Below are 22,437 nucleotides of genomic sequence, written 5' to 3' on the forward strand. Positions count from 1 at the left end.
AGTCATGGGATCTGCCTTACAAACCAACTCGGACATGCCGGTTGTTGCTGTTATTATTTCAAATCTTAACTATTCTTCGAGTTTCTAATGTATTTCCTTACGTCACAAAATAGAGCATAGTATACTCTATTACTCCTGCGTGGCAGATGGGAGGAGAAAAGAGGTGTGAGGTATCTACGTAAGTAGTAAGGTGATAGGTACCTTAGGTACCCAGCAACAGCATAACTCCGGCAGCGGTTCTTGCCCAATCCTATGCTCGGCGTTCCGTCAGGCAAAGAACCCGCTTAAGCGCTCTGAGCCCAAGGCAAATGGAATCCTCGGAAAACCAACCCCCCCCCAACACGAGGCAATAATGAGAGAAAAAGAATTAGAAAAAAGCTGAGACGCTTGACTTGCTTTCCACGCCAAGGTCCAAAAAAGCAAAACTGGAAAAAAAGGAAAGACAAGAGAATAGTTCTACTGCTTACTTACTGACAGGGTTGTTTGTAACAATGTATGCCAACCCTGATCCACTCGGACGGGATCTTCCCACGTCTGACAGGCAAGAGATTCATACATACTAACCAGTAGTAATGCTTGAGCTGCATACAGTTATGATCGAATAGATAGATCTTTTCTCTCATCCTCACTCTTGATCCCTGTTTGTAACAAATCGCCCTTCCCGTGTCAACGTCAAGATATCTGCCGCCCATCCCTTGCATAGGCGACAATTCACGCCCAAAAACTATGCCTGGACAGGGCGAATCGCTCCCTGCCTCGTTTAGATTGCCAGCAAACGTAAACTACTAACCTAATTAGCCGGCGTGCATTTCCCTCAAGCTCAGACTGTTTGACATGGTTGTTAATCGTTAATTGAATCGTTAGTTGGTCTTGGTTATTGTTGATGTTGTTGCCTGCAAAGCACGGCCACAATCGCAAACCACAGAAAAAGTAAATTAATCATATACGTCAACATCTTGATGGAGGGTGATTGTCAGGAAACCAAATCCTTCGATATCAGATCGTCGTAGGCATCTTCATTCTTCAAAAATAGCATCATCAGAGACGTCTGAGTGGGGGAAGGGTTACTGATTCCCCTTTTGTGAGAGGACGGATCTTCCCCAGCCAGTGGCGCAGCGCCCGCCACGATGTATGCAAGACCATCCTTGTCACTCCGAGAGAGATCTGCATGGACCAGTAGTTAAAGCATCCTTCAGTGATCTTGTTACCCCCCCCTCTTGTCCTCATTCCTTCTTCTCCACACACGAGACGGCCGGTGTCTCCGTGGATGATGGGATGCCCGTGTGGCTTAGAGGTCTTCCTTCAGTGGAATGAGTAGTGCCTAAATGCATCGCCTGCAGGTAGCTGGCTCTAATTCGCGTGTGCTGCTCCTGACAGGACCACTAGATGAAGAACCAATGCAGGTTACTCTCGGTTATTCATGACAAGATCGTGGCGGAGTCTTCTATCGAACGTGCGGATCATTCTGCGAAGGTGGACCGGCGGACGTATCCGCCGTCATCAATTTACAAATAACTACCGGACAGCTGCTAAGGATGCGAGATATGCGGATGCCTACTCATCCTGCAGACGATCGTTATCTTTGCTCGCATACTGAGACGTATCATGGTGAAGCTACGAGGCGGTGTGGTGAATGAACGACAGTAGTTGAATTGAGATGAGGGACTAAACGGCTCATTCGAGTCGACAATCGGCATTGCCATGACTCTCGAAATCCGAGACATACGCGTAAAGAGACACAATGGGCAGGCAGTGTTCGGGAAAATATCCTCCTGGTCCCAGTTGCCGAGATTCAGAGAGAATTACTGCTTAGCCATAGCAGTGCCACAAAACACGCGAGAACGATGAAAACAGGAATTGGGCAAGAAGCACGAAACAGAAAATAGGCAGTCATAGGATTTTAAAATAGTATCGGGTAAACCAGGATTGGCAACAAATAGAAATGTGTAGCATCATCGGTGATGAGCCACCCTCTTCCAGCTCTCCGCGAGAATGCTAGGACTCACCAGCTTCCTCGAATCAAGTCGAACCCGAGTGCAGCCGTAAGCCAGAAAGATTGCCTTGACATACCACTGACTCTTTTCCCTATGGAAATAGTCGATGGCGACAAACCATATCGATAATGGGCCATGTACACGGAATAGTCGCTGCCGTTGCATGCCATGTCGCAGAGCGTTCTATGTTGTCATCTGACGGGAGAGTCACTTGTCTAGATGACACGTAACCGTACGTAGCTCCTGTAGACTGGCATCTTTCCATATGGATAAAAGCAATGCGAAAGAATCCGAGGAATGCCTCATTTCCCACCAGATGGTTGAGGGGTGGCTCTCGCCAACGCTTCCCTGAATCTTACAGATGTCTCACGCCTAACGGTGACATGGATGACGTCGAGCAAAATCCCAGGAATCAATTCAGTTGGAGTAACCTGATGATTCGATGGACGATTGCCCCCCGAGCTTCGGGAAAGGCTGCAAGCTACTGGGCCCGCTCTAAACCGAAAAGGGTACGAGTGCTCCCCAATCAATCATAGTTGCCCCCAACCTGACTGGCAAATGCCGTCGAAACACTGCGCGTATCATCGTCATCATGAATGTGGCCTGGCACACCACGAGTGACACGAATGCTAGCAGAGCTCCCGCCGAAAATGCTGCCGTTATCGGGAACGCCGGGCTTGTAAGGCTCCCGGCCACCGGATTCCACGTAGCGCTTCAGCCGATCAGACTGACTGAGACTGGGCTGCTTGCCCATATCGTTGATGCTCAAGCCAGCAAGGCTGACACCGCCTTGGTCGACGCTCTTCCCATCAATGATGCTTCCAGTAACATCAGACTCGGTGGCCGCCACAGATTCTCCGGCAATGCTAGGTGCTCCCTTCATTCGGTTACCATTGGCCCGACGGGCTCCGGGAAGAGCGGGCCACGAGTCCGCGAAGTTTTGAAACATGGGAGGATACCCAGAAGGAATGCCAACCCCACCCAGGGCAGAGGAGTGGACGGAAGAGACATCATCGGGGATGTAACCAACCACCGAGCCGGTGTCATGGAAGTCATTGCGGTGACCGTTTCTTCCATTCATCAACCCGCTCGTAACGTTAGAGGCATGGTTGTACGCCATCTGGAAGCGTTGAGGACCCCGGTATGCCTGCTTGGGTCGGCTGAACTGGATCAAAGACTCTTGCAGGTTAGACAAGGGTCCCTCAACCAGACAGTGCCTTTCCTTGAAATGCTGCAGGAGACAGTTCCACAGAGGATGCTTCGACAAGACCTTAGGGTTTCCAAGAATGGCCAAGCCATACTTGGCACGAGTGAGAGCGACGTTGAGACGGCGAGGGTCACTCAGGAAACCAATGCCCTGGTGGTCGTTGGAACGAACACAAGAGAGGATAATGAAGTCCTTCTCACGACCCTGGAAGGCATCGACTGAGGCTACTTCAATCTCCTTGTAGTGTTCCTTCTTGAAGGTGCCATTAGCTTGCATGGAGCTAACAATGTAGCTGCGCTGACCCTCATAAGGAGTGATGATACCAATATCCTGGGGCTGAACTCCAGCTTTGAAGAAGCGGGTGACAATTTTCTCCACGTTCGTCGCTTCAGTGCGGTTAAGGTAAGAGGTTCCGGAGGCCGAAATCTCCTCATTACCCAGATTCGACCAGAACATCATAGGGTTATCAGCAATGGGCCAGGGAAAGTCGACATCACGGCGGAGACGCTCAAACGAAGATATACCGTTCTGTAGAGAACCTTCATAAAACATGTTCGACGGGAACTCCGACAGGCATGGGTGCATACGGTACTGAACGTTCAGACGGATAGGGGAGCAGCCAAGAATGACGAGACGTTCAAAGAGTGACTGGTTCAGACCTGCCTTAGCTGCCTTCTTGTTCATGATAACAGGTCCCAGCTGTTGGTGATCACCGACAAGGACGACTTGCTTGCATCCAAGGACCAAGGGAATCATACACTCTGGCTCAGCCGATTGGGTCGATTCGTCAATCAAGACGGTACGGAACTTGAGCTTCGCCAAACGAGGATCACCAGCACCAACGCAAGTACAGCAGATAACGTCAGCGTTATTCAGGATCTCGCGCTCCGCTGAGCGAGTTAGTTGTTTCAGTCGCTTCTCATCTTGACTGGACAATTCTCCAAGCTCGGCCTTGAGCTGATTGAGCTTGATGAGTTCGATGTTGGTATCGTTGATGCGGACTTGCTCATGCAAAGACAAGAAGCCAACCGGCGATTCAACATCCTCTCGTGATTTAGCTGTCACACGTACAGTCTTCAGACCTGTTCGGTGGATACGCTCGCAAAGTTGATCGACCGCAACGTTCGAGGGGGCGCACACCAATACCTGCCCACCGTTGATCTTCGCAAGGTGGTAGATGATCGTAGCAGAGGTGACAGTCTTTCCCGTTCCCGGAGGTCCCTGAATCAAACTCAAAGGTCTCTGCAGCACGCTCTTCACAGCGTTGATCTGACTACCGTTTAGTTCAGGAAGTCCCGGAACGCTGAACTTCTTCGGCATTTGGGTCTTCATCGGCGCGGCGGCGACTTCGTGTCCGAGAAGGCGATGGAAAATGTAACCGGAGACACTCATCTCATCCACGGCAAAAGTCTTCATGGCCAGCTGCATACGATCGAAGGATGTAGACTTCCAGACGTAGTCGGCCGTGAAATTGTGTGTGCACTCTGTAGGCACAGACTTATGATCACCCTTTGCTCGCAACTCGATCGTCACCTCATCAGACTGGTTGTTCGGAATCTTGATGACATATCCAACACCTTCCCACTTGGGCCGCAGTTCACCGGTATACTTGAGGCGCATCTCATCTCCCACAGCCAACTTAACATCGCCAAGTTCAAGCTTGGGCAGAATGAAGCTAGCCAGATGCTTGTTGTTAAGACCAAGGTCCCAGCGTACGATCAATCCATCCTGCGACTGAGATTCCTTCAATTTGCGGTCATAGTCGGCCTCAATCTTGACCAGAGGCCCAAAGATGTTCTGATACTGGAAGGCATCATCATAACGCAGAAGCACGGGTGCTGGCTCATCGTCCACAGCCGTGGCCTTCTCCAAATCCGAGAAAGTCGCTTGGGAATTTTCCTTCCACATCTCTTCCAACTTAGCAATCAACTGCGGACTAAGGTGGCGAGCGCGGAGCTGCTCCTGGTCGGAAGGGGCAGCAACCAACCATGGCAAGAACGAACGGTCTTCAATCAATGGTTGCCAACGCGAAGTGTCCCAGTTCATATCTTTGGAAGATGGCATAGCGGCGCATGGTTGACGGCATAGCAACACGACGACCGTGTCAGACTTGGCTGGGATGAATCCAAGAAGGAAAACGTTCTTGGTTCCGCAATTGTAGCATTCCAATATCGTATCTCCAAGCGACGAAGCCGGATGCAACTGAACTTCCTTGTGGCGTGCTCGAACGAGGTGATTGACAATATGGGAGGACGAAGTGTTACCACGGGCGCTGCAAAACCACTTGCTGCAGGCCAGGCACTTGACTACGCTGCTCGGGTTATGGATTCCGCAATACCTGTAGAGGAGCTCCATGTCAGTGAAGATGTAACAGAGCAAACGCTACGATATACTCACGCGCAAGCATGTGGCGGAAGTTCCTTCTCCTCCTCAAAGTGACCCTGGTGATGCTTGTTGTCGGCTGCCTGAGCACTAGTTGTGCTCTCTACGTCGTCGTCTCCTGAAGCCTCATCGTCATCGTCATGTCTCCGCGGGCGGAACTGGGAAGCTGCGTCGTCCATCTCCGGCGGAAGCCTGTCATCGCCAAGTGCCGCCATAATGATGTAGGAGAAAGAAAAAAATCCGATGCTTAAACCCCAATATCGCTACCCAGGTCAAGGCAGAAAGAGCGAAATCAGCGGAAGCGAAAGCGAAAGACGCCCAGGACACCGAAGATTATGCGGTCATACACGAGTTTGAAATGTCACGCGAGGCGATTTGAAAGATGTAAAGAGTGTGGAGGACGAAACAGCCGTGACTGTCCGAGGACAGAGGCAGGGGATGTTGTGTTTTCTTTATCGGAGGTCACCAGTGTGCCACAGCAGAGGGGCAACTGTATATGAGATTAGAACTGAAATCCAGTCAGATTCACTTTTGTCCGTGGGAATTTATGAAGCCAACTGGTAATGAAGATGCCTTACATTCAAGTCACAGAGCCCTGCCGCCACTGAAGAGCTTGACGCAAGTGAATTGGGGCGTGTCCTGGAAGGCAGGGAATGATGGACAATCCACAGGACCGGATGGTGGATGATTTGCGATCGGCTCAGGCCAAGGCATTCGGAGTCGTTGCCGCCAAATCCCACACAACTCCGGTGGCCAAGGCGGACCAGACCGGCAGTTGCCGCAAGAAAAAAAGTTGCCCGCCTTTTGCGTTCCAGACCCCATTCTGATCTACTCAATCATTCTTCATATATATACACACACGATGTTGGTATGTCGCTGCTTGGGATTTTAGAAAATAGCCATTCCCCGTGGTTCCAGACCTCTTATCGCTAACTACTGATTCTTCAGCGTCGTCAAGCCCGTGAACGTCGCGATTATCTGTACCGGAGAGCTCTCACTCTCCGCGATGCCTCCATTGCTGAAAAGCGAGCCCAGCTGAAGGCATCGCTGGCCTCCGGAAAACCCCTCGACCCCTCCATCGCTGAAGACAAATCGCTGCGCGAAGATTTCAAGTACGATGAATCCATCACCCCGGATAACCAGAACAAGGATGGCGACGTCGATCTCGATGATGAATATGCCCTCACCTCCGGCATCGCCGACCCCCGTCCTATCGTGACAACCTCTCGCTCCCCTTCTGTCCGTCTGGGCACTTTCGCTAAGGAGATCCGTCTGCTTCTTCCAACCTCCATTCGCTTGAACCGTGGTAACCTCGTTCTTCCGGACTTGGTTTCAAGCGCAACTGCCGCTGCGCTGACCGACATGATTCTCGTGCACGAACACCGTGGTACGCCCACTGCGATGACAATCTCCCACCTTCCCCATGGACCGACCGCTAGCTTCTCCCTGCATAACGTTGTTCTCCGTGCAGATATCCCTAATGCCGCTCGCGGAACTGTGTCGGAGAGCTACCCTCACCTCATCTTCGAAGGTTTCAAGACCAAGCTGGGTCTTCGTGTGGTTCAGATTCTGAAGCATCTGTTCCCCCCGCGTGAGACCGGCAAGGTTGGAAACCGTGTCGTCAGCTTCGTGAACAAGGAAGACAACATTGAGGTCCGTCATCACGTGTTCGTCAAGACCGGATATCGGGATGTTGAGCTGGCGGAAGTTGGTCCTCGTATGACCATGCGACTGTTCGAGATCCGCGGTGGAACCTTGGAGAAAGGTTCTAGTGGTGATGTTGAATGGGCTCTTACCCAGTACACCAGGACGAGCAAGAAGAAGGATTATCTGTGAGCCAGTTTTAGTCTTGAGGACACCTGTGGCTTTCAGTTGGCTGTGTATAATCATTTACGAAGGCAAAAAGAAAAGTCTGATTCGGCGCATGAGGTGTTCAGGAAGGAGCTCAAAGGGGCGGCTTTTACATTTGGCATATCTGATCGCTATTGTATACCCATCTGAAAGAAATTTTTTCATTACTTCTCTCCTTTCTACCTAGAAATCATGTAGCCATCAAAGTATGATCGCAGTGGTAACAGAGGTAACAGATTGAAAATCTAGTATACGGCCGAACCAATTGAAGGCCCTGCCTCAGCATCAATTAGGGCTAGCCGACCGGATATATTTGTCTCGGGGACAGCTCAGAATCTTAATGTCCGGACCAGTCAAATCGTATAGATTATCGGCTCGTCACTGCCCGGCCACTCACCATTCCCATCCTGTGCCGACTCGTGCTCAATGCCCTGCAATGATGCATCTAGATAATCTTGCTTAACAGTCACCATGCCATCGCCGTCGGGTGCATCAACTCCCCGAAGGAAATTTGACAACAGCCCAGCCCGATCCTCGTAGTAGAACCAATTCTGGTGAGGAGGCAGTAACTTGCCATCAGTATCTCTCTTACCTTCTGGTAAGATATCATCCAGTCGCTCTTCCCACTCCTTACCTGTTTTGTCCTTGAAAGTCTCCTTGAACGCCGTCACCGCGGAGTCACGATCTGCTTTCAGCGGTGTCAGGAGTTGGCTCTGCTGCTTGCCAATACGGCTGTACTCGAGATGTGTAGCGTAGACATGAGGTTCTCTATTAGACTCGTATACCTACATACAATTTCTCAATTAGCCCTTCTCCTGATACGTATACCTCATCTGCCTGGAGAGAAATAAACGACCGCGACTCCACAGCATTATGACTAACTCACCCTGACCACATATCTCTCCTTGCAGCTTTTGCCCTGCATCAACCGGACAAGCGTAGCATTGTACGTCACCCTCGCTTCTTCATCCGTATAGATGTGATACCTCGCTACATCACCAGCCCGAATCAGCCTGCGTAATACGCAGGAACAAGATAGATGATAGCATACAAACCGCAGTCCCGGCCTTTACGCCCTTTCTCTTCCTACCAAAAGGATCCCGATTCTTCAGATTACCTAGTAACGTCGTGTTAGTCACCAAAAACTTATATCATCTAGTCAAGTCCGTTCGACTTCACTTTGTCTGTTGGACTCCACTCCAACGGTCAACAACTTGCCCCAAGAGCAAAAGAGCAAACGTACCTTTTTTCCTAGGCTCTTCTTTCTCCCTCTCCCTTATTTTCACTTTCTCGTTTCCCCTCTTCTTCTTCTCGCGTTTGAGTATATTCGCAAGAAGATACTCTGTCTCACGCTTCGGTCTTCGATTCTTAGATAAGAGAGAGTCTTCCAGCCAGTCAAAGGAGACTATTTTTATAGTTCGTAGTCGTTTAGCTTCTCGAACTATCATTCGGTTTCCCTGTCAGACATATATGCGTAACTTGAACCCCATAGTTTCGAAGTACCTACCTGCTTCAACATTATCCTTGAACGCTTCTTTGGTGGTGATCAAATGAGTGAGGTTTTTGCTGATGTCCTTGGAATATTGGCCTCCGTTGGCCCGTATCCACTGGGGTATTTTGTCCGAAAGTCCATCGAATTTGCCGAATGAGCTGGCATGTATGTTTTTAAAGGTCTTGCCCATTCTGAAGGGAACTTGGAGAGGTAGTATTCCGGTGGAGTCCGATGGAACCGTTGAAGTAGAGTCTCTTCAGCTGACCGTATGAAGGGTGCGTTGAGTGGATATAAGGAATCTTAAAGGTATATAGTAAGTGGAAAGCTCGGGGAAGAATATAACAAGTACTACTACTATTACGATACTACTCGATCAATGGCAGAATGGACGAACACTGAGAAAAGGAATAGGTGACTATCTCGTCAATGAATAGTGAGGCTACTGTAAGCTGGCAAGAGTGTAGGATATCTGAAGTGGCCGTGTCATTGTTTGGCATCATGGCTATGGTAGATCCGAAAGGTATCAACAAAGTAAAAGGTAATGAGACTCAAAGAAAATCAAATGAAAAGACCAATGTGCCTAGTAATCCCATGCTAAGGGATATATAGAGACGATTGAAAGCTAAAGTCCCCTCACGGCCTGCACAAACGCGCGGATTTTGCCAAGATCCTGAGCGCCGTCTGACTCTACGCCAGAACTGACATCTACGCCAACGACTTTGCGACCAGATTCGCCAAGCTTCTGGACAATGCCAGCAACATTGGTAGGATCTAAACCACCCGCCAAAATAACGCGCAAACCACTGTCCTTATCGAGGATATTCTGAACGCGGGACTGGTCCAGCAACTCACCAGTTCCCCCAACGCCAGAATCCAGTAACGGTAGGGCGTGGTAAGCCCTGCGGGCGATCGCAGGCTCGTCAAGTCCAAACTTGCGGATGACAGGCACTGGGATCAATTTGGCCCATTCAAGCGGCTCAGATCCGTGAAGTTGCACAACGTCAAGTCCCAACTTTTGTTGCTGACTCAATATATAATCAAGGGGCTGGTTCTGGAAGACGCCCACGAGAAGCGCCCGGCTAGGGTGACGCAGAATTTTGGCTGAGTGATCAAAGTACTCCACAGATGTCGCAGCGGAAGGTTCTTGAGATGTGTGAAGAGTTTGACTAGCAGGTTTTGGGGTGGACTTGATCACTTGGGATATGCGGAGCGCCACGTCATCAGGGACGCATCGCGTTCGCCCTTGCACCATAATAATTCCAATTAGGTCTGCTCCAGCCTCGATCGCTGCTCGTGCAGCTTCTTCAGATCGAGTACCGCAGATCTTTACCAACGGCGATCTCCGGGACTCGCTGGAAACGGTTTGTGAGCTGCCTCCAAGAAGCTCAGCAATGAAAGCAGCCGTGTCTGCTGCCCGCATCAGGGCTTCTCCTACTAGGATAGCTTTGACACCCTCCTTCTTGTAAGCCTCCACATCCTTAGGCCCGGAGATCCCACTGAGAGCACACACGATGGTGCTGCTGGGCACCTGATCCATGAGCCGGCTAGTAGTGCCGAGATCAACCTCGAAGCTTGTGAGGTCCCTATTGTTGACACCGATAACCTCGGCTCCAAGATCGACCGCAATCTTCATCTCTTCGGGTGTGTTCACTTCAACCAAAGGCTCCATGCCAAGGCTACGGGAGTAGTGATACAACCGAGTGAGGAGTTCAACACTAAGCATCTTCACAATGAGCAAGACCGTGTCGGCACCGGCCAAACGGGCCTCTAGGATCTGGTATTCGTCAAAAACGAATTCCTTCCGCAAAATGGCAGGCCTGTTCGTCATGCCCTCCAGACTTTGGCGAACGGCACGCAAATCGTCAATGCTGCCTTTGAACCATTCAGGCTCTGTGAGCACAGAGATGACACTGGCACCGGCCTTCGCGTACCGCCTGGCCTGAGCAGGCGCGCATGCATTTTCGGCTATCATACCCTTAGAGGGAGAAGCACGCTTGATCTCTGCCATAAGGGACAGTGGGTAGGGCGATTGTCTAAGACGAGCCGGAAATGGGACCTGGGGAGGGGCGAGATTAAGGTCGTAGGCAGCCTGGAGGTCGGCTGGCCGCTGCGAGGGGATAGTCTTCTGCACGGCGACAGCGGCTCTCCGATGGTCGTAGATCCTTTCGAGGATGGACAACTTCTTGTCCGTTTTCGGGGCAGGGTTTGAGGGAACGGTGGCCTTGGTAGTGCTGCTCTGCTCACCAAAATGTTTCCCGTTTCCTTCCCAGGTGCCTGCAGTAAGTTTGAGGAAATTGCGGAACATGATGCGGCCGTACTCAGTGAGGATACTTTCGGGGTGGAACTGAACCCCCTCCACGGCCAATTTCTTGTGTCTCACGCCCATGATGACATCCTTGTTACTGTCATCCGCCAACTGAACGGAAGATGACACCTCCAGACAGTCGGGAATTGTCGCATGTGTACCAGCTAGAGAGTGATAGCGAGTGACGGCGAGCGAGCCAGGTAGTCCTTCATAGGCGCCCTTGCCGTCATGTTTAAGCGGGGATGTCTTGCCATGAAGAATCTCGCCGGTGACATCAACTTTTCCACCAAAGCAAGTAATAATACATTGCTGACCCATGCATACACCGAAGATGGGAATCTTGCCGCTGAAGTATTGAATGGCTGCACTGCTGATACCAGCGTCAGTCTCGGGGTGACCGGGACCGGGACTGATGACCAGCTGTGTGGGCTTTTTGGCGATCAGTTCCTCCAAAGTGATCTGGTCATTACGAAACACATTGACTGTAGCACCCTCGAGAACTAAGTACTGGTAGACATTCCAAGTAAACGAGTCGTAGTTATCGATCAAGATAACATTCGATGCGGTGCTCAGTTGGGCGGCCTTGGTGGGATGGTGGGGGGAATGATCGACGAGTCCGGAGTCCGCCATGACGAAAATCTGCGCAGGACAGGATCTTCAATTAGATGAAATCGAAGAGCAATGCGATAAGGAAAAAGCAGCCAGGGGCGATGCGCATAGAGACACACTCACCTTTTTGAAGTTGAACTGTCAACTGCCGGAGTAAAGTGAGGGCGGAGCAAACATCGACGGTGGCTGCGGCCTGACTCAGATCCTCGGTGGATCGTGTCGCCTTCCAGATTGGGGTTGGTAAGCAAACGGCGCAAAACTTCAGCTCACCGCCTTGGGCTAAACCCAGATAGGCAGTCATTGTTGACCTCCAGCCAAACCCGCTCCTGGAATAATATTCTTGGGTTTCCCGCCTTTGAGCTTGTGAGCTCTCTGCTTAACACTCTCAACTTGCCTGCCCTTTTGCTCCGGGTCTCTGTCGCTTTGGACCCTCGCGAGCAGCACATCCTTTCCGCATCCCATCGAGCATCTAGAATGATATAATTGTCTCGCCAATGGCTCCCGTCCCGGAAGCCTATTTCCCGTCCCTGGACAAGTGCTTCTCCGGGGACGTCCAGCTTCTGTATGGGCTTTACATGCGTCTCTTCCCAATTGACGAGCATTCACTGATTGTCTATGCGATCTTAGGTCCTGGAAGAGAGCCTTCCTTCACATATGCAAAATCGATAGCAACGTCGAAGATGTGGAAAGACTCCATGCCTTCCTATCGCATCCCGACAGCGTCCAAATCCTCTCGAATTGCCTCACCGGTTTTCCTTCTCCTTCCACCAAATCAAAATCCGACTTTGAATCTAAGACAGCCGCAATCAATGTTGAGACAAATGCGCAATCCTCGTATGATTTGAAGGAGATCAAAGCAGATGCTCTGTGGTTGAGCGAGAAGGCGGGTATTGATGAAATCAGCGCGCTCCGATTAACAGTATTAGAATGGCAAACCCGACCTGCCACGCGCCTTCTCAACCGTTTTGCCGACGAGGAAACAACCAGCTTGCAAAGCGCGGCGGGAGGTGACAATCTTCGTGTGTCTCTCGCAGGACCTGCCCTGGCCGAAATTTTCAATCAGAAAGCAGCCCATGTTGACGAGGCTTCCGATTTTTCTTCTGAAACTAGCCGCCGCCTGCGGCTGCGCAGCTTATATCTATCGGAGAGAAGCCATGTCGTCAAAGTGGCATGCAAGCTGCTTGCGTTGCATCTCAGAGATAACCAAGAGCCGGCTTCCCAGCGTTCTTCGGACCTTCCCTCTCAGCAGCTGTCCAAGCTAGGTGGCACAGTATTCAATGGAAAGTCCAAGGGCGAAGGCTGGCGCACGTTCAACAAGAGCTGCGTCGAAGCTGTGCGGAGTCGGCTGTCTTCGTTGGACAGCGGTGGTGGCTGGCTAGGCGCCACCGAGAGTAGCCAAGAAATCGAAGAATTATGGGCCACTATCCTTGTTGAGGAGGTAGTACATATTACACAGATGTTGTTCCTGCAACTTCAGGCGTCTACAGAAATTCCTGGTGCGGAGCTTCTGCTTTCTTGGCTTCGTCTGATGGTTGACTACAACTTCCTAGAGCCGCTCCGAGTCGTGAGTACTGCCGTATTATGTTTACCGCATGATCTTGTTGCTAACTACAAGAAGCCATGTCAGAATCCTCTGGAGCTGTTGGTCCCACTTCAAGGCTTCGTCTCTTTGACAACACTAGCTTTTCTGAAGCTGTCATTGTCGGTCCCATCGATCATCAACAATTCCTCACATAAAGGCCCGTCGGCTGAGGCACCTTACTACCTCTCAAAGGAAGAGATTGGCCAGATAAACGAGCTCTTCTTGACAGCTGGTGTAGAATCTAAAATTGCTAATCCAGCTGCGTTTTCCTGGGGACTGATAATGCATACTATGAGGGAGCTTGCACTCAGCGACAGAGAAAGCCGAGAGTTGGAGCAATTTCACAGTGCAGTGGATTCTTTCCAATCGAATACACCTCATTCGAATCCAACCAAAGCCTCGGAGATCACTTTGTATGAAGAGTTGCTCGAGAACGCACGTACTCCGACCTGCACAGCGGATGAGGCGATAACTCTTCTAAGCTCAGATGCAATGAAGGATATGGTGTTTGAAACCGTCCTTGTTCTGGCCACGAAAGTTGGAGCTACCTCAGCAGTCACTGACATTTTGACAAGCCAATGGATTCAGCTCGTGCTTCTAGATTTCATCCGGACCGCTGTGGTGTACCTAGACTATTCCCCCGAGATCGTTGGGTCCACACTGGCAGTTCTCCAGGGCTCACCGGTAGAATCGCAGTGGTTTCACGGTGCCCCGTTAAACCCCATCAGCGACCCTCGTTCGGTTTTCGTTAAGGATGATGCTCTGATGGACAACATTTTCCGCATAGCGCGTTCTCGCTTCCCCTATGAAACAGTGCCTTTCCTGCAGCTGTGCCGTGCATTGGTCAGCAAAGATCTGGTGAATGAGGAAGGCCTTCCAGTTATACTTGGAGAATTGGAGAACATGGATTCCTTTACGCAGGTCGTACCCCACGGATTCCAAGGCTACGAAACGATTCGCGAGGATGAGAACGCAAATTTCGTCACCCTTGTTCAGTCCCTTCCCATGGTCGGCACATCTCCCCGAAGGCAGCTTACTGATCAGGAAACCAGTAACGCCCTGGTTGTTACGGGCTCTTCGCAGATACCGTCTTCAGCAATTGGACAGGTCGTCTCCGAGTCAAGGCCTGCGGTGGTCATGTGGCACCATCAGTATTCCTGCCTGAGCTATCTCGGCAGCTGGCTAGAGGAATGGAATGAGAATGGAGGCTTTTCAGCAGGTTATGGAGAAGATTCCTTGGCCGATTCGATAGGTCTTTTGGCCGACCTTCTCTTTGCAGCAAAGGACTCGCAAGTGCAAAGCGGCGATGGCTCAAGTGCTAAGAGAATCTTGGAGATCGCGAGCGATGGGCTATCCCGCCAAAGCGACATTATCTCGCTTGTTTTCGAGATTTTTGAGCGCAATCTACCCAACATCGGACCCAGAACAGGATCTGATATTGTGATGGAGACTACAATTGCCTGTCTGCGATTCATCTGCGTCCTCATCGACGTTCTGCCAGGCAGAGTGTGGCCCCTACTTTCTCGCAGCAGCTTGCTGGGCTCTGATGGTAAGGGTGGCATCCTGACTGCGATTGTCTCAGCTACAGAAGTGACATCGGGAGACTATCCCTTCTTGCTGGGCTGTGTTCGTCTGTTCCAAGCAGTTGTTGACGACGCTGCTTCTCGGGCCGTGTTAAGAAGGAGCCCCAACGGTCCCAATGGGAAGGCTATTCTTCCTTCCGATTTCACCGCGGGCGTTCCCTCGCATATGTTGAGAGGAACTCTTCTGAACTTTGTACGGGTGATGGTGGAAGTTTACAACAGCAATGGCAATTGGAGGTTCAATGTGCCGGAACAGAAGCTTGAAATTAGCACGAAACTCGCAACGGTGTTTGAGAGGGTACTCTACTACGCTTATGGTACGAACGAAATCACCAAGCTGGACACCAAGATCACGGGCGTCTTTTCTTCGTCAGCAACCTATCTTCTCAGTGTCTTACGGCCGCAGTCGGCCGCGGATTTGCCCTTCAATTCCATCCTTCGCCTCATTGTCGATGGCCTTCAGACACCGTCGACGCTATATCTCCGTTACATGATTTTTGTGCAAAGGCAGGTGTTAGCGACCTTGGACCTCTCGATCAGGCTGCTACAGGCGGCTCAGCTCCTTGAACAGCCACTATCCTTGCTGGAGGACCAACTGTTCAAGGCTACACCCGCTCTGATCAAACTGTATGCTTTGGATGATGCCTATCGGCTCCCTGTGGCTTCACTGCTCAATGTTCTCATAACAGGCGCAGCTTTGGACCCGGCAAATGAGCCGCCGTCCTTGGTCGGTCACCTGGGAGCGGAATCCGCATGTCTTTTCCTCGACGTCCTTTCGCAGTTTGACAAGCCGCTCAGCGATTCCAACCTGCGCTTGAGTATATGGCACTTACTAACAACCCTTGTCAGCAAGCGCCAACAGTGGCTGGCCGTCTACATCCTTACGGGCACCTCACCACGCCAGTCGCTGAGGAAAACTGACACAGACAAGGGAGCAGCAATGAGGGGTACCCCGTTCCTGAAAATAGCACTTGATATGCTGTCTCATATTGAGCAGCTTGACCTTCAACTGGCTGTCGCGCTGCTGGAATTTGTCTCCCATGCTCAGGAAAACTGGCCATGGGCAACCCCAGAATTGAAGAAACATTCCCTTTTCTTCACCAGCCTGGTGAATTACGTCTCGAAACTGAGAATATCGTCCCTGACCATCAAGGAACAGATTTCTGCTACCCGTATCGCAGCTGTCGTGGCAGATATCTGCGCCGTATATCTGCACTCAGCCAAGGAGATGCAGGACCGAGGCTTTTACAAGACTTTAATTCCGCTCGTGTCTTGGTATTCCAAGGATGCGGTTGATGTGTCCGGTTATAATGCCTCGCTGCATGCCAATCTGAAGAAGAATTTCGAGATGAGGTATCCCGGGTGCAAGCTCGTAGACTTCAAGCGGACACCTTTGCAGTCTCGCTACCTCGGCCAAGACTATTACTACGACATCCAACTCGGCAGAAAGCTCCTTTCTTATGATTTCGCGTGGACTGGAAGTCGCAACCAGGGATTCGCCGAAGAATTCCAGCGGGCCAATCTGAACCTGTCTTTGGTCGAGGCGCAAGTGGTAAGTACTGACCGAATCAATCAACGAAATTATTCTAATTGTTGGGACTGCGCAGAGCCTTCTTCATAGTTGGAAATTCTTCGCCGTCGAACACTGTGCGGACTTCATGGCGGACCGTGAGGTTCAGAAGTCGATGGCTGTTGTTGTGCAAAGTTGCCTGGAAGCCAACACCCGAGGCGTCCCGCAGGAAGCGATCTTCGAGAGGATACAACAAACTCGGGTAGAATTCGCCCAAGCTCTCCTCCAGCGACTGGTTGCAATCGGAGCCAAGGGTGCCGAAGTCTTTGGTCTCCTCAAAATCGTATGGGATGCTCTACGCACGCGCCGCGCCACCTACGAAGACGCATTGATCAACGATGACACGGAATATTACCGATCCCTTCTTAATGTCCTCTTCCTCGCTCTCCAGTTCCATCTGGATTCACCCTCGCGAACAGCACCTGAAACAATTACCAAGAAACCAGAGGTATCATCTGACCTGGGAATTATCGTTGAGATTGTGAAGGTGGTCGTGGCACAAGGGTTCAAGGCTTTGACAACCTACCTACATGATCAACCAGACAAGTGCACGCCAAAAGATTTCGCCATCCTGATCGCAATTCTGCAGAGCTCACTCCAAGTAAAGCACGTCGACCGCCTCTTTGAGCACATCGTCTACCACGTAGCCGACAATGACACCGCGAGACTGGCGACATCATTGTTCTCGTGGGCTGATCAGCTAGCTGTAGCCGGCGATCCGGTATACGGCGACCTCAGCATGTCACTCCTGGTTAAGATGTCTACGATCCCTATGCTGGCGGAACATTTGGCGGTTGAGGTGGTTCTGTCTCGGCTCTCCACCTGCCGCCTCACGAACATCCTGCGCGATTCGAAAGGGTTTGGGCCTTTTGACCCTGTGCCCCGCCTGTACTCCATCTGGACCGGTGGCATCCTTCCTCTGTGCCTGAACCTTCTCTACCACGTCGTTCGCACTGCGCCCGAGGTAGCGGCATTTCTCAACCAGTTCGAAGGCCAGCTCAAACGTGCTGCTGACTCTTTTGCTGCCGGTCGCACGACAGCGTCGGTCTCCCGAATCAGTCTGAGCATGGTCTCCGAGGCGTACTCACTGGCGCTTATCTCATACATCCTGACCCGATTCCGGGAAGCTGGAGCCAGCCTTGGCATTGATGCGCAGTCGATCCAGGAGCTCAAGTGGGACAAAGCTCAAGTGAAGGAGGATATTGAAGAACTTCTGGAACGGAAGCACAATCTTCGGGCGCGGATCGTTGCGACGAGTGAAAAGGAGCTGGAGTTGTCGCGCCAGAAGCCGGTCGATGCAGCATCGGGAGCACAAAGTCGGCTGGAGGAGAAGATTGTGAGTGAGCTCAAGGCAACGTTGGCGTGCCTGGGAGGGGATGGTGACGAGGCATAATGACATTTAAAGTGACAATGGGTGTTCATAGCTGATTTTATAAGGTGTGCGGGGGATGGTCTAATCGATTTTCTATCTTTTCTTCTTGGTTCTCCCTCTCTGTTCGTATAGTGATGATGCCCCATCTATTCCATATCCTCTGCCTTGTTTTCAGTCCGCATCATCTAGCCAGCATGCATCAATCTAGGTATACAGTGACTTGTCTCAGTATGTCTCATGAATACCAGTGATAAGGATCCATGATTCCACCAAGTCTGCATGCATGTCGCCAGTTGACTTATAGCTCTGACTGCACTGCACATCGCCGCGGACCTCTTCTCCCTTTCCGTGGTATCCCTGTCACACCTTGCCTTGTTCTGTCGGTACAATAATTTCCATAATCTCCGGAACATAAACAAAAAACAGACTAGTGCTCAAGCACAAGGATGGTAACTAGTAGTACGTACTAGCATCTATAGTTCTTCCTAACAGTACAGCAATGTGATGTGATAGTGATCAGTTCGATCTCACACATAAGATGTTTTACTATATGTACTTCCCTCGTTCCCAAGAGTAGTAAGTAGCATCCGAGGTACGTAGAAGTGCACCAATTGAGTGTAGATACTTACTGTAATAGGAAAGGAACACCACACCCCCGCTCTTGCTCTGACTGACAAAACCAACACCCAAACACCCAGCATAACTAGTTACCTGTTTCCCTCCTTACTCTTTCTGTTATTTTCCTCTCCTCATTTTTTGGTTATTCCCTCGGCTCAGAGACCACATTCGATGGACCGAGGAGCACAACCAAACCACAACAACAACAACCACAACCGATTGGCTCGCTCGGTTCTTAACTTTCCTTCCTTCCTTCCTTCCTTCTCCAATAAACCCAAATGCGGGGAAAGCTTTAATCCCCTTTCACCTTCTTTTTATTCCATTCCTACCCGCCTTACTAAGTTAAGTAGTAAGTGGGTTGGTCGTAAGTACCTTCCCAGTGTAAAAGCAATAGTAACTATACTTCTTTAAGAACGTTGTGACAACGGGTGTCCCGGAAAAGCAGGGATTAATGAATGTGGGGTCCCTCTATTCATTTTCCCTTTGTCTTTTTTCTTTGTCTTGTTGCTTATGTGCTGACGTGGATGCATGGATTGTGTTCCTTGTTTCGGGGGGTTCGACTTGACTGGTCCGAAATACAGATGAGAGTTTATGAAGGAGTATGAGTGCATAGGAAGATGATGAGGGGGAATTTAAGGGAAAAAATTGACTTTCGGTGGGTGCCAGGGTTAATGAGTAGTAAGATGTTATATCATATTATACTGTTACTCCTATTAGTACTTGAGATTGGAATCGCCTCTTTCTCTTTCTCCCTCTCTCTTCTCTCCCTTCCTTACTCTTCTTTCTTGGTTCAAACTGTCGATACGAGGCATTGTTGCATGTTTGGAGGGATTGCATAGTCCCTACTATTTCGATTATATACTGCAAGGTTGGGTGTAAGGAGTCACTTATTACCACCACTACTTAAAGTCACACAACATATCATCTTTCCAACCGGGGAACACAGGGTTACTGCGACGGTTATTCACGATTAGTACTTACTTGTTGTCCAACTGCATGGGATCACAACAGATTGTCTGAGTTGTTCAATTCGCGCATTTTCACACATTCCAATCATCTATTCAGCATCAGTATTACTAGTAGTAGTCATTTACCGTGCATTGCTGGCAAAGATGCCGTTCAAGTCGCGCTGGCAGATTGACATCCCCAACACCCATCTGGCCTCGGCTTTGCTGACTTCGCCGACTCACCCCCTCTCCAAGACGCACCGCTGCTTCTCGGAGGCTGCTCGTCCCGACACCCACTACTTCACCCCCCACGATTTCCGTCTATGGTGTCAACGATTTGCTGCAGGCTTGCGCAAGCATGGACTACAGGCGGGTGACCGTTTATTACTTTACTCCGGCAATGACTTGTTCTTCCCTGTCGTTTTTCTCGGCACCATCATGGCTGGCGGCATCTTCACCGGCGCAAATCCATCCTACGTCGCCAGGGAACTGGCCTATCAGTTGCAGGATTCCGGTGCATCGTATCTGATCTGCGCCGAAGGCAGTCTGGACACTGGAATTGAAGCCGCGAGGCTGGCTGGACTCAACCGCGATCGGGTGTTTGTCTTCAACAATGCCATTTATGATGGTCAAGGACATGCCGTCAACGGCTGCCGCTACTGGGGCGACCTGATAGCGTCTGAGGACGAAGGCAGCGGATTCGCATGGGATGACTTGTCAAGCCCGGAGTTGGCCGATCGGACTCTGGCCCTGAACTACTCCAGTGGCACCACTGGCAGACCCAAAGGGGTCGAGATCACGCACAAGAACTATGTCGCCAACCTGAGACAATTCAACCACCTCTCCTACCTCAATCCGGATTGGAAGGACAAGCAGTCCCGCTTGCGCTGGCTCTGTTTCCTTCCCATGTACCATGCCATGGCGCAGAACATCTTCATCGCGTCTGCCCTGAGTCGCGATATACCCGTATATATCATGCCAAAATTTGACTTTCTCAAAGTTCTCGAGTACACGGAGAAGTTCCGCATCAGCGATCTCATCGTGGTTCCACCGGTGGCGGTCGCATTGGCCAAGCACCCTGCAGTCAAGAGCGGCAAATACGACCTGAGTAGCGTGGAAAGTATATCCTGCGGCGCGGCACCTCTAGGGAGGGAGGTATGTGTGGAGGTAGAGGCATTGTGGGAACCTGGACGCATCAACCTCAAACAGGGATGGGGCATGACCGAGTAAGCTATCCACCCATTGCTTTTGTATATTCAGTGGCGAAGAATCTGCAGGCTAACGAAGTTTCTGTTTTTCTCGCCTAAAGGGCTACGTGCTCTATGATGGGCTGGGATCCCAATGAGATATGCGAATCGGCGTCGGTGGGAGAGCCCAATGCCAACTGTGAGGCGAAGATCATGGCCGATGATGGCGTGACAGAATTGGGACGCAATCAGCGCGGTGAACTTTGGGTTCGAGGTCAGAATGTCATGAAGGGCTACTGGAGAAATCCGCAAGCCACGAGGGAGACCAAGACGGAGGATGGATGGCTGAAGACAGGAGACATCGCTTATGTCGACGACAGCAACAAGTTCCACATAGTTGACCGAAAGAAGGTGAGCTGAAAAAAACAAGAAGAAAAAAAGTCCCAGACTCGCCACCTGCGGTGCAGGCCAATATCCAACACATTGCTTCTGTCTCGTGTTGCATGGTGCTAACTGGCATGGTTTCGCTAGGAGTTGATCAAAGTCAAAGGCAACCAGGTCGCACCGGCTGAACTGGAAGCCCTTCTGCTGGAGCATCCCGGAGTGGCCGATGCTGCAGTCATTGGTGTTCCAAGGTGGGTTAATAAGAGGGGTTCAATCTAGCGAGCAAATGGGCTGATGTGGTGTTGACGAATAGAAATGACGACGAGAGTCCCCGGGCCTATGTTGTACTAAAATCCGGACAAACCGCCACCGAGAAGGATATTATGGCGTTCATGGATGGCAAAGTGTCTGCGATCAAAAGACTTACCGGAGGGGTGGTATTCGTTGATGCGATTCCGAAGAATCCTTCAGGAAAGATCTTGCGCAAGGCGCTCCGCGATCGCGCTAAGGAGGAGATGCAGAGAGATGCTGTTGCCGCTAAACTGTAGGCAGGCGACTTCGCGGGGCCCTTCATTACATGCGGCACTTGCCCGGGACGCCAAATTGCCCGTCCAGTCGCATTGGCCGACCCAACCAGGAGGATGAGAGTTGTCAGATTCGGATATCGCCTGTGGTGGGGTGCATGCAGCGTAGTATTTGGAATGGATATGGAAACTCAATAGATCGCTGACGTGCGTTTGAAGAGAACCCGGTGCTTGGGTCGTGGGCTTGGAAATTGGGGGTGGAGAGAGCAATCAGATCCCGACGATAGACAGTGATAGTACCAGTAGACCCATAGCAATGCAGATGAATGAGCGAATGAATAATAGTGAATGGAGAATGCTTCCGGGGCCAAAAATGGCGCGGCGTGTTTAGTTTTAGTTGGTACTGTAGGCCAGGCCGGCCGAGGAGCCTGTGAGCCTGTCAGAGGGCAAAGACAGGGCAAATCTAGCGCCACACTGATCGCCGAGAACACCGCCACACTGGGGCGCTAGACGGATCTCGTTCCTGAGTCGCCCATCTTCGGGGAATCCCAAGGGAGACGCGGGATGAGAAGAGAGAATAATGTAAAAATAAAGTGGCAGCCTGTCCAAAGTCAGATGTCATGAATGTCTCATAAAGCATAATCCACTCTGCAATGGCGAGCTGATGATAACTATATTCATGAAAACCCCCACCGGGTCAGGACCCGAAAAACCGTGGAAGTCGAACTGGATCTGCGGCAATCCAGACGATCAATTTCATTATTCTGGAGGGAGAAATTCGGGAAAATGGCGCAGCTGAGGTAAATGGACGGGCTGTGAAGGGTAATGGA

General features: G+C 50.9%; 5 protein-coding genes across 5 annotated transcripts; 3 read left to right on the forward strand and 2 right to left on the reverse strand.

Moving 5' to 3' along the window:
• The first annotated feature begins 6,200 nt into the window (after window positions 1-6,200).
• On the forward strand, window positions 6,201-7,601 carry BO85DRAFT_446435 (snoRNA-binding rRNA-processing protein IMP4). The gene is made up of 2 exons (XM_025659504.1): window positions 6,201-6,332; window positions 6,532-7,601. Exons 1-2 carry the CDS (start codon window positions 6,240-6,242, stop codon window positions 7,417-7,419), a joined length of 981 nt encoding a protein of 326 aa, XP_025519197.1. The 5' UTR covers window positions 6,201-6,239; the 3' UTR covers window positions 7,420-7,601.
• Window positions 7,602-7,776: 175 nt separating this feature from the next.
• Window positions 7,777-9,116, reverse strand: BO85DRAFT_517465 (BRCT domain protein; the record flags this gene model as incomplete). Its single annotated transcript, XM_025664911.1, has 5 exons — window positions 7,777-8,219; window positions 8,321-8,424; window positions 8,486-8,551; window positions 8,678-8,839; window positions 8,942-9,116. The coding sequence occupies 5 exons, from the start codon at window positions 9,114-9,116 to the stop codon at window positions 7,788-7,790; spliced, it is 939 nt and encodes a 312-aa protein (XP_025519198.1). The 3' UTR covers window positions 7,777-7,787.
• Window positions 9,117-9,385: 269 nt separating this feature from the next.
• BO85DRAFT_414698 (bifunctional anthranilate synthase/indole-3-glycerol-phosphate synthase) lies at window positions 9,386-11,936 on the reverse strand. The gene has a single exon (XM_025657656.1). It carries the CDS (start codon window positions 11,859-11,861, stop codon window positions 9,549-9,551), a length of 2,313 nt encoding a protein of 770 aa, XP_025519199.1. The 5' UTR covers window positions 11,862-11,936; the 3' UTR covers window positions 9,386-9,548.
• A 252-nt stretch (window positions 11,937-12,188) lies between these two features.
• BO85DRAFT_391049 (nucleoporin) lies at window positions 12,189-18,306 on the forward strand. Its single transcript, XM_025656795.1, has 4 exons — window positions 12,189-12,402; window positions 12,468-13,404; window positions 13,459-16,557; window positions 16,613-18,306. Exons 1-4 carry the CDS (start codon window positions 12,335-12,337, stop codon window positions 17,966-17,968), a joined length of 5,460 nt encoding a protein of 1,819 aa, XP_025519200.1. The 5' UTR covers window positions 12,189-12,334; the 3' UTR covers window positions 17,969-18,306.
• Window positions 18,307-19,541: 1,235 nt separating this feature from the next.
• On the forward strand, window positions 19,542-21,851 carry BO85DRAFT_192672 (acyl--CoA ligase). The gene is made up of 4 exons (XM_025654441.1): window positions 19,542-20,738; window positions 20,822-21,110; window positions 21,231-21,334; window positions 21,397-21,851. Exons 1-4 carry the CDS (start codon window positions 19,678-19,680, stop codon window positions 21,629-21,631), a joined length of 1,689 nt encoding a protein of 562 aa, XP_025519201.1. The 5' UTR covers window positions 19,542-19,677; the 3' UTR covers window positions 21,632-21,851.
• Window positions 21,852-22,437: the final 586 nt, after the last annotated feature.

The sequence above is a fragment of the Aspergillus piperis genome (genome assembly GCF_003184755.1).
Source record: "Aspergillus piperis CBS 112811 unplaced genomic scaffold BO85scaffold_3, whole genome shotgun sequence".
Classification (NCBI taxonomy): Eukaryota; Fungi; Ascomycota; class Eurotiomycetes; order Eurotiales; family Aspergillaceae; genus Aspergillus; species Aspergillus piperis.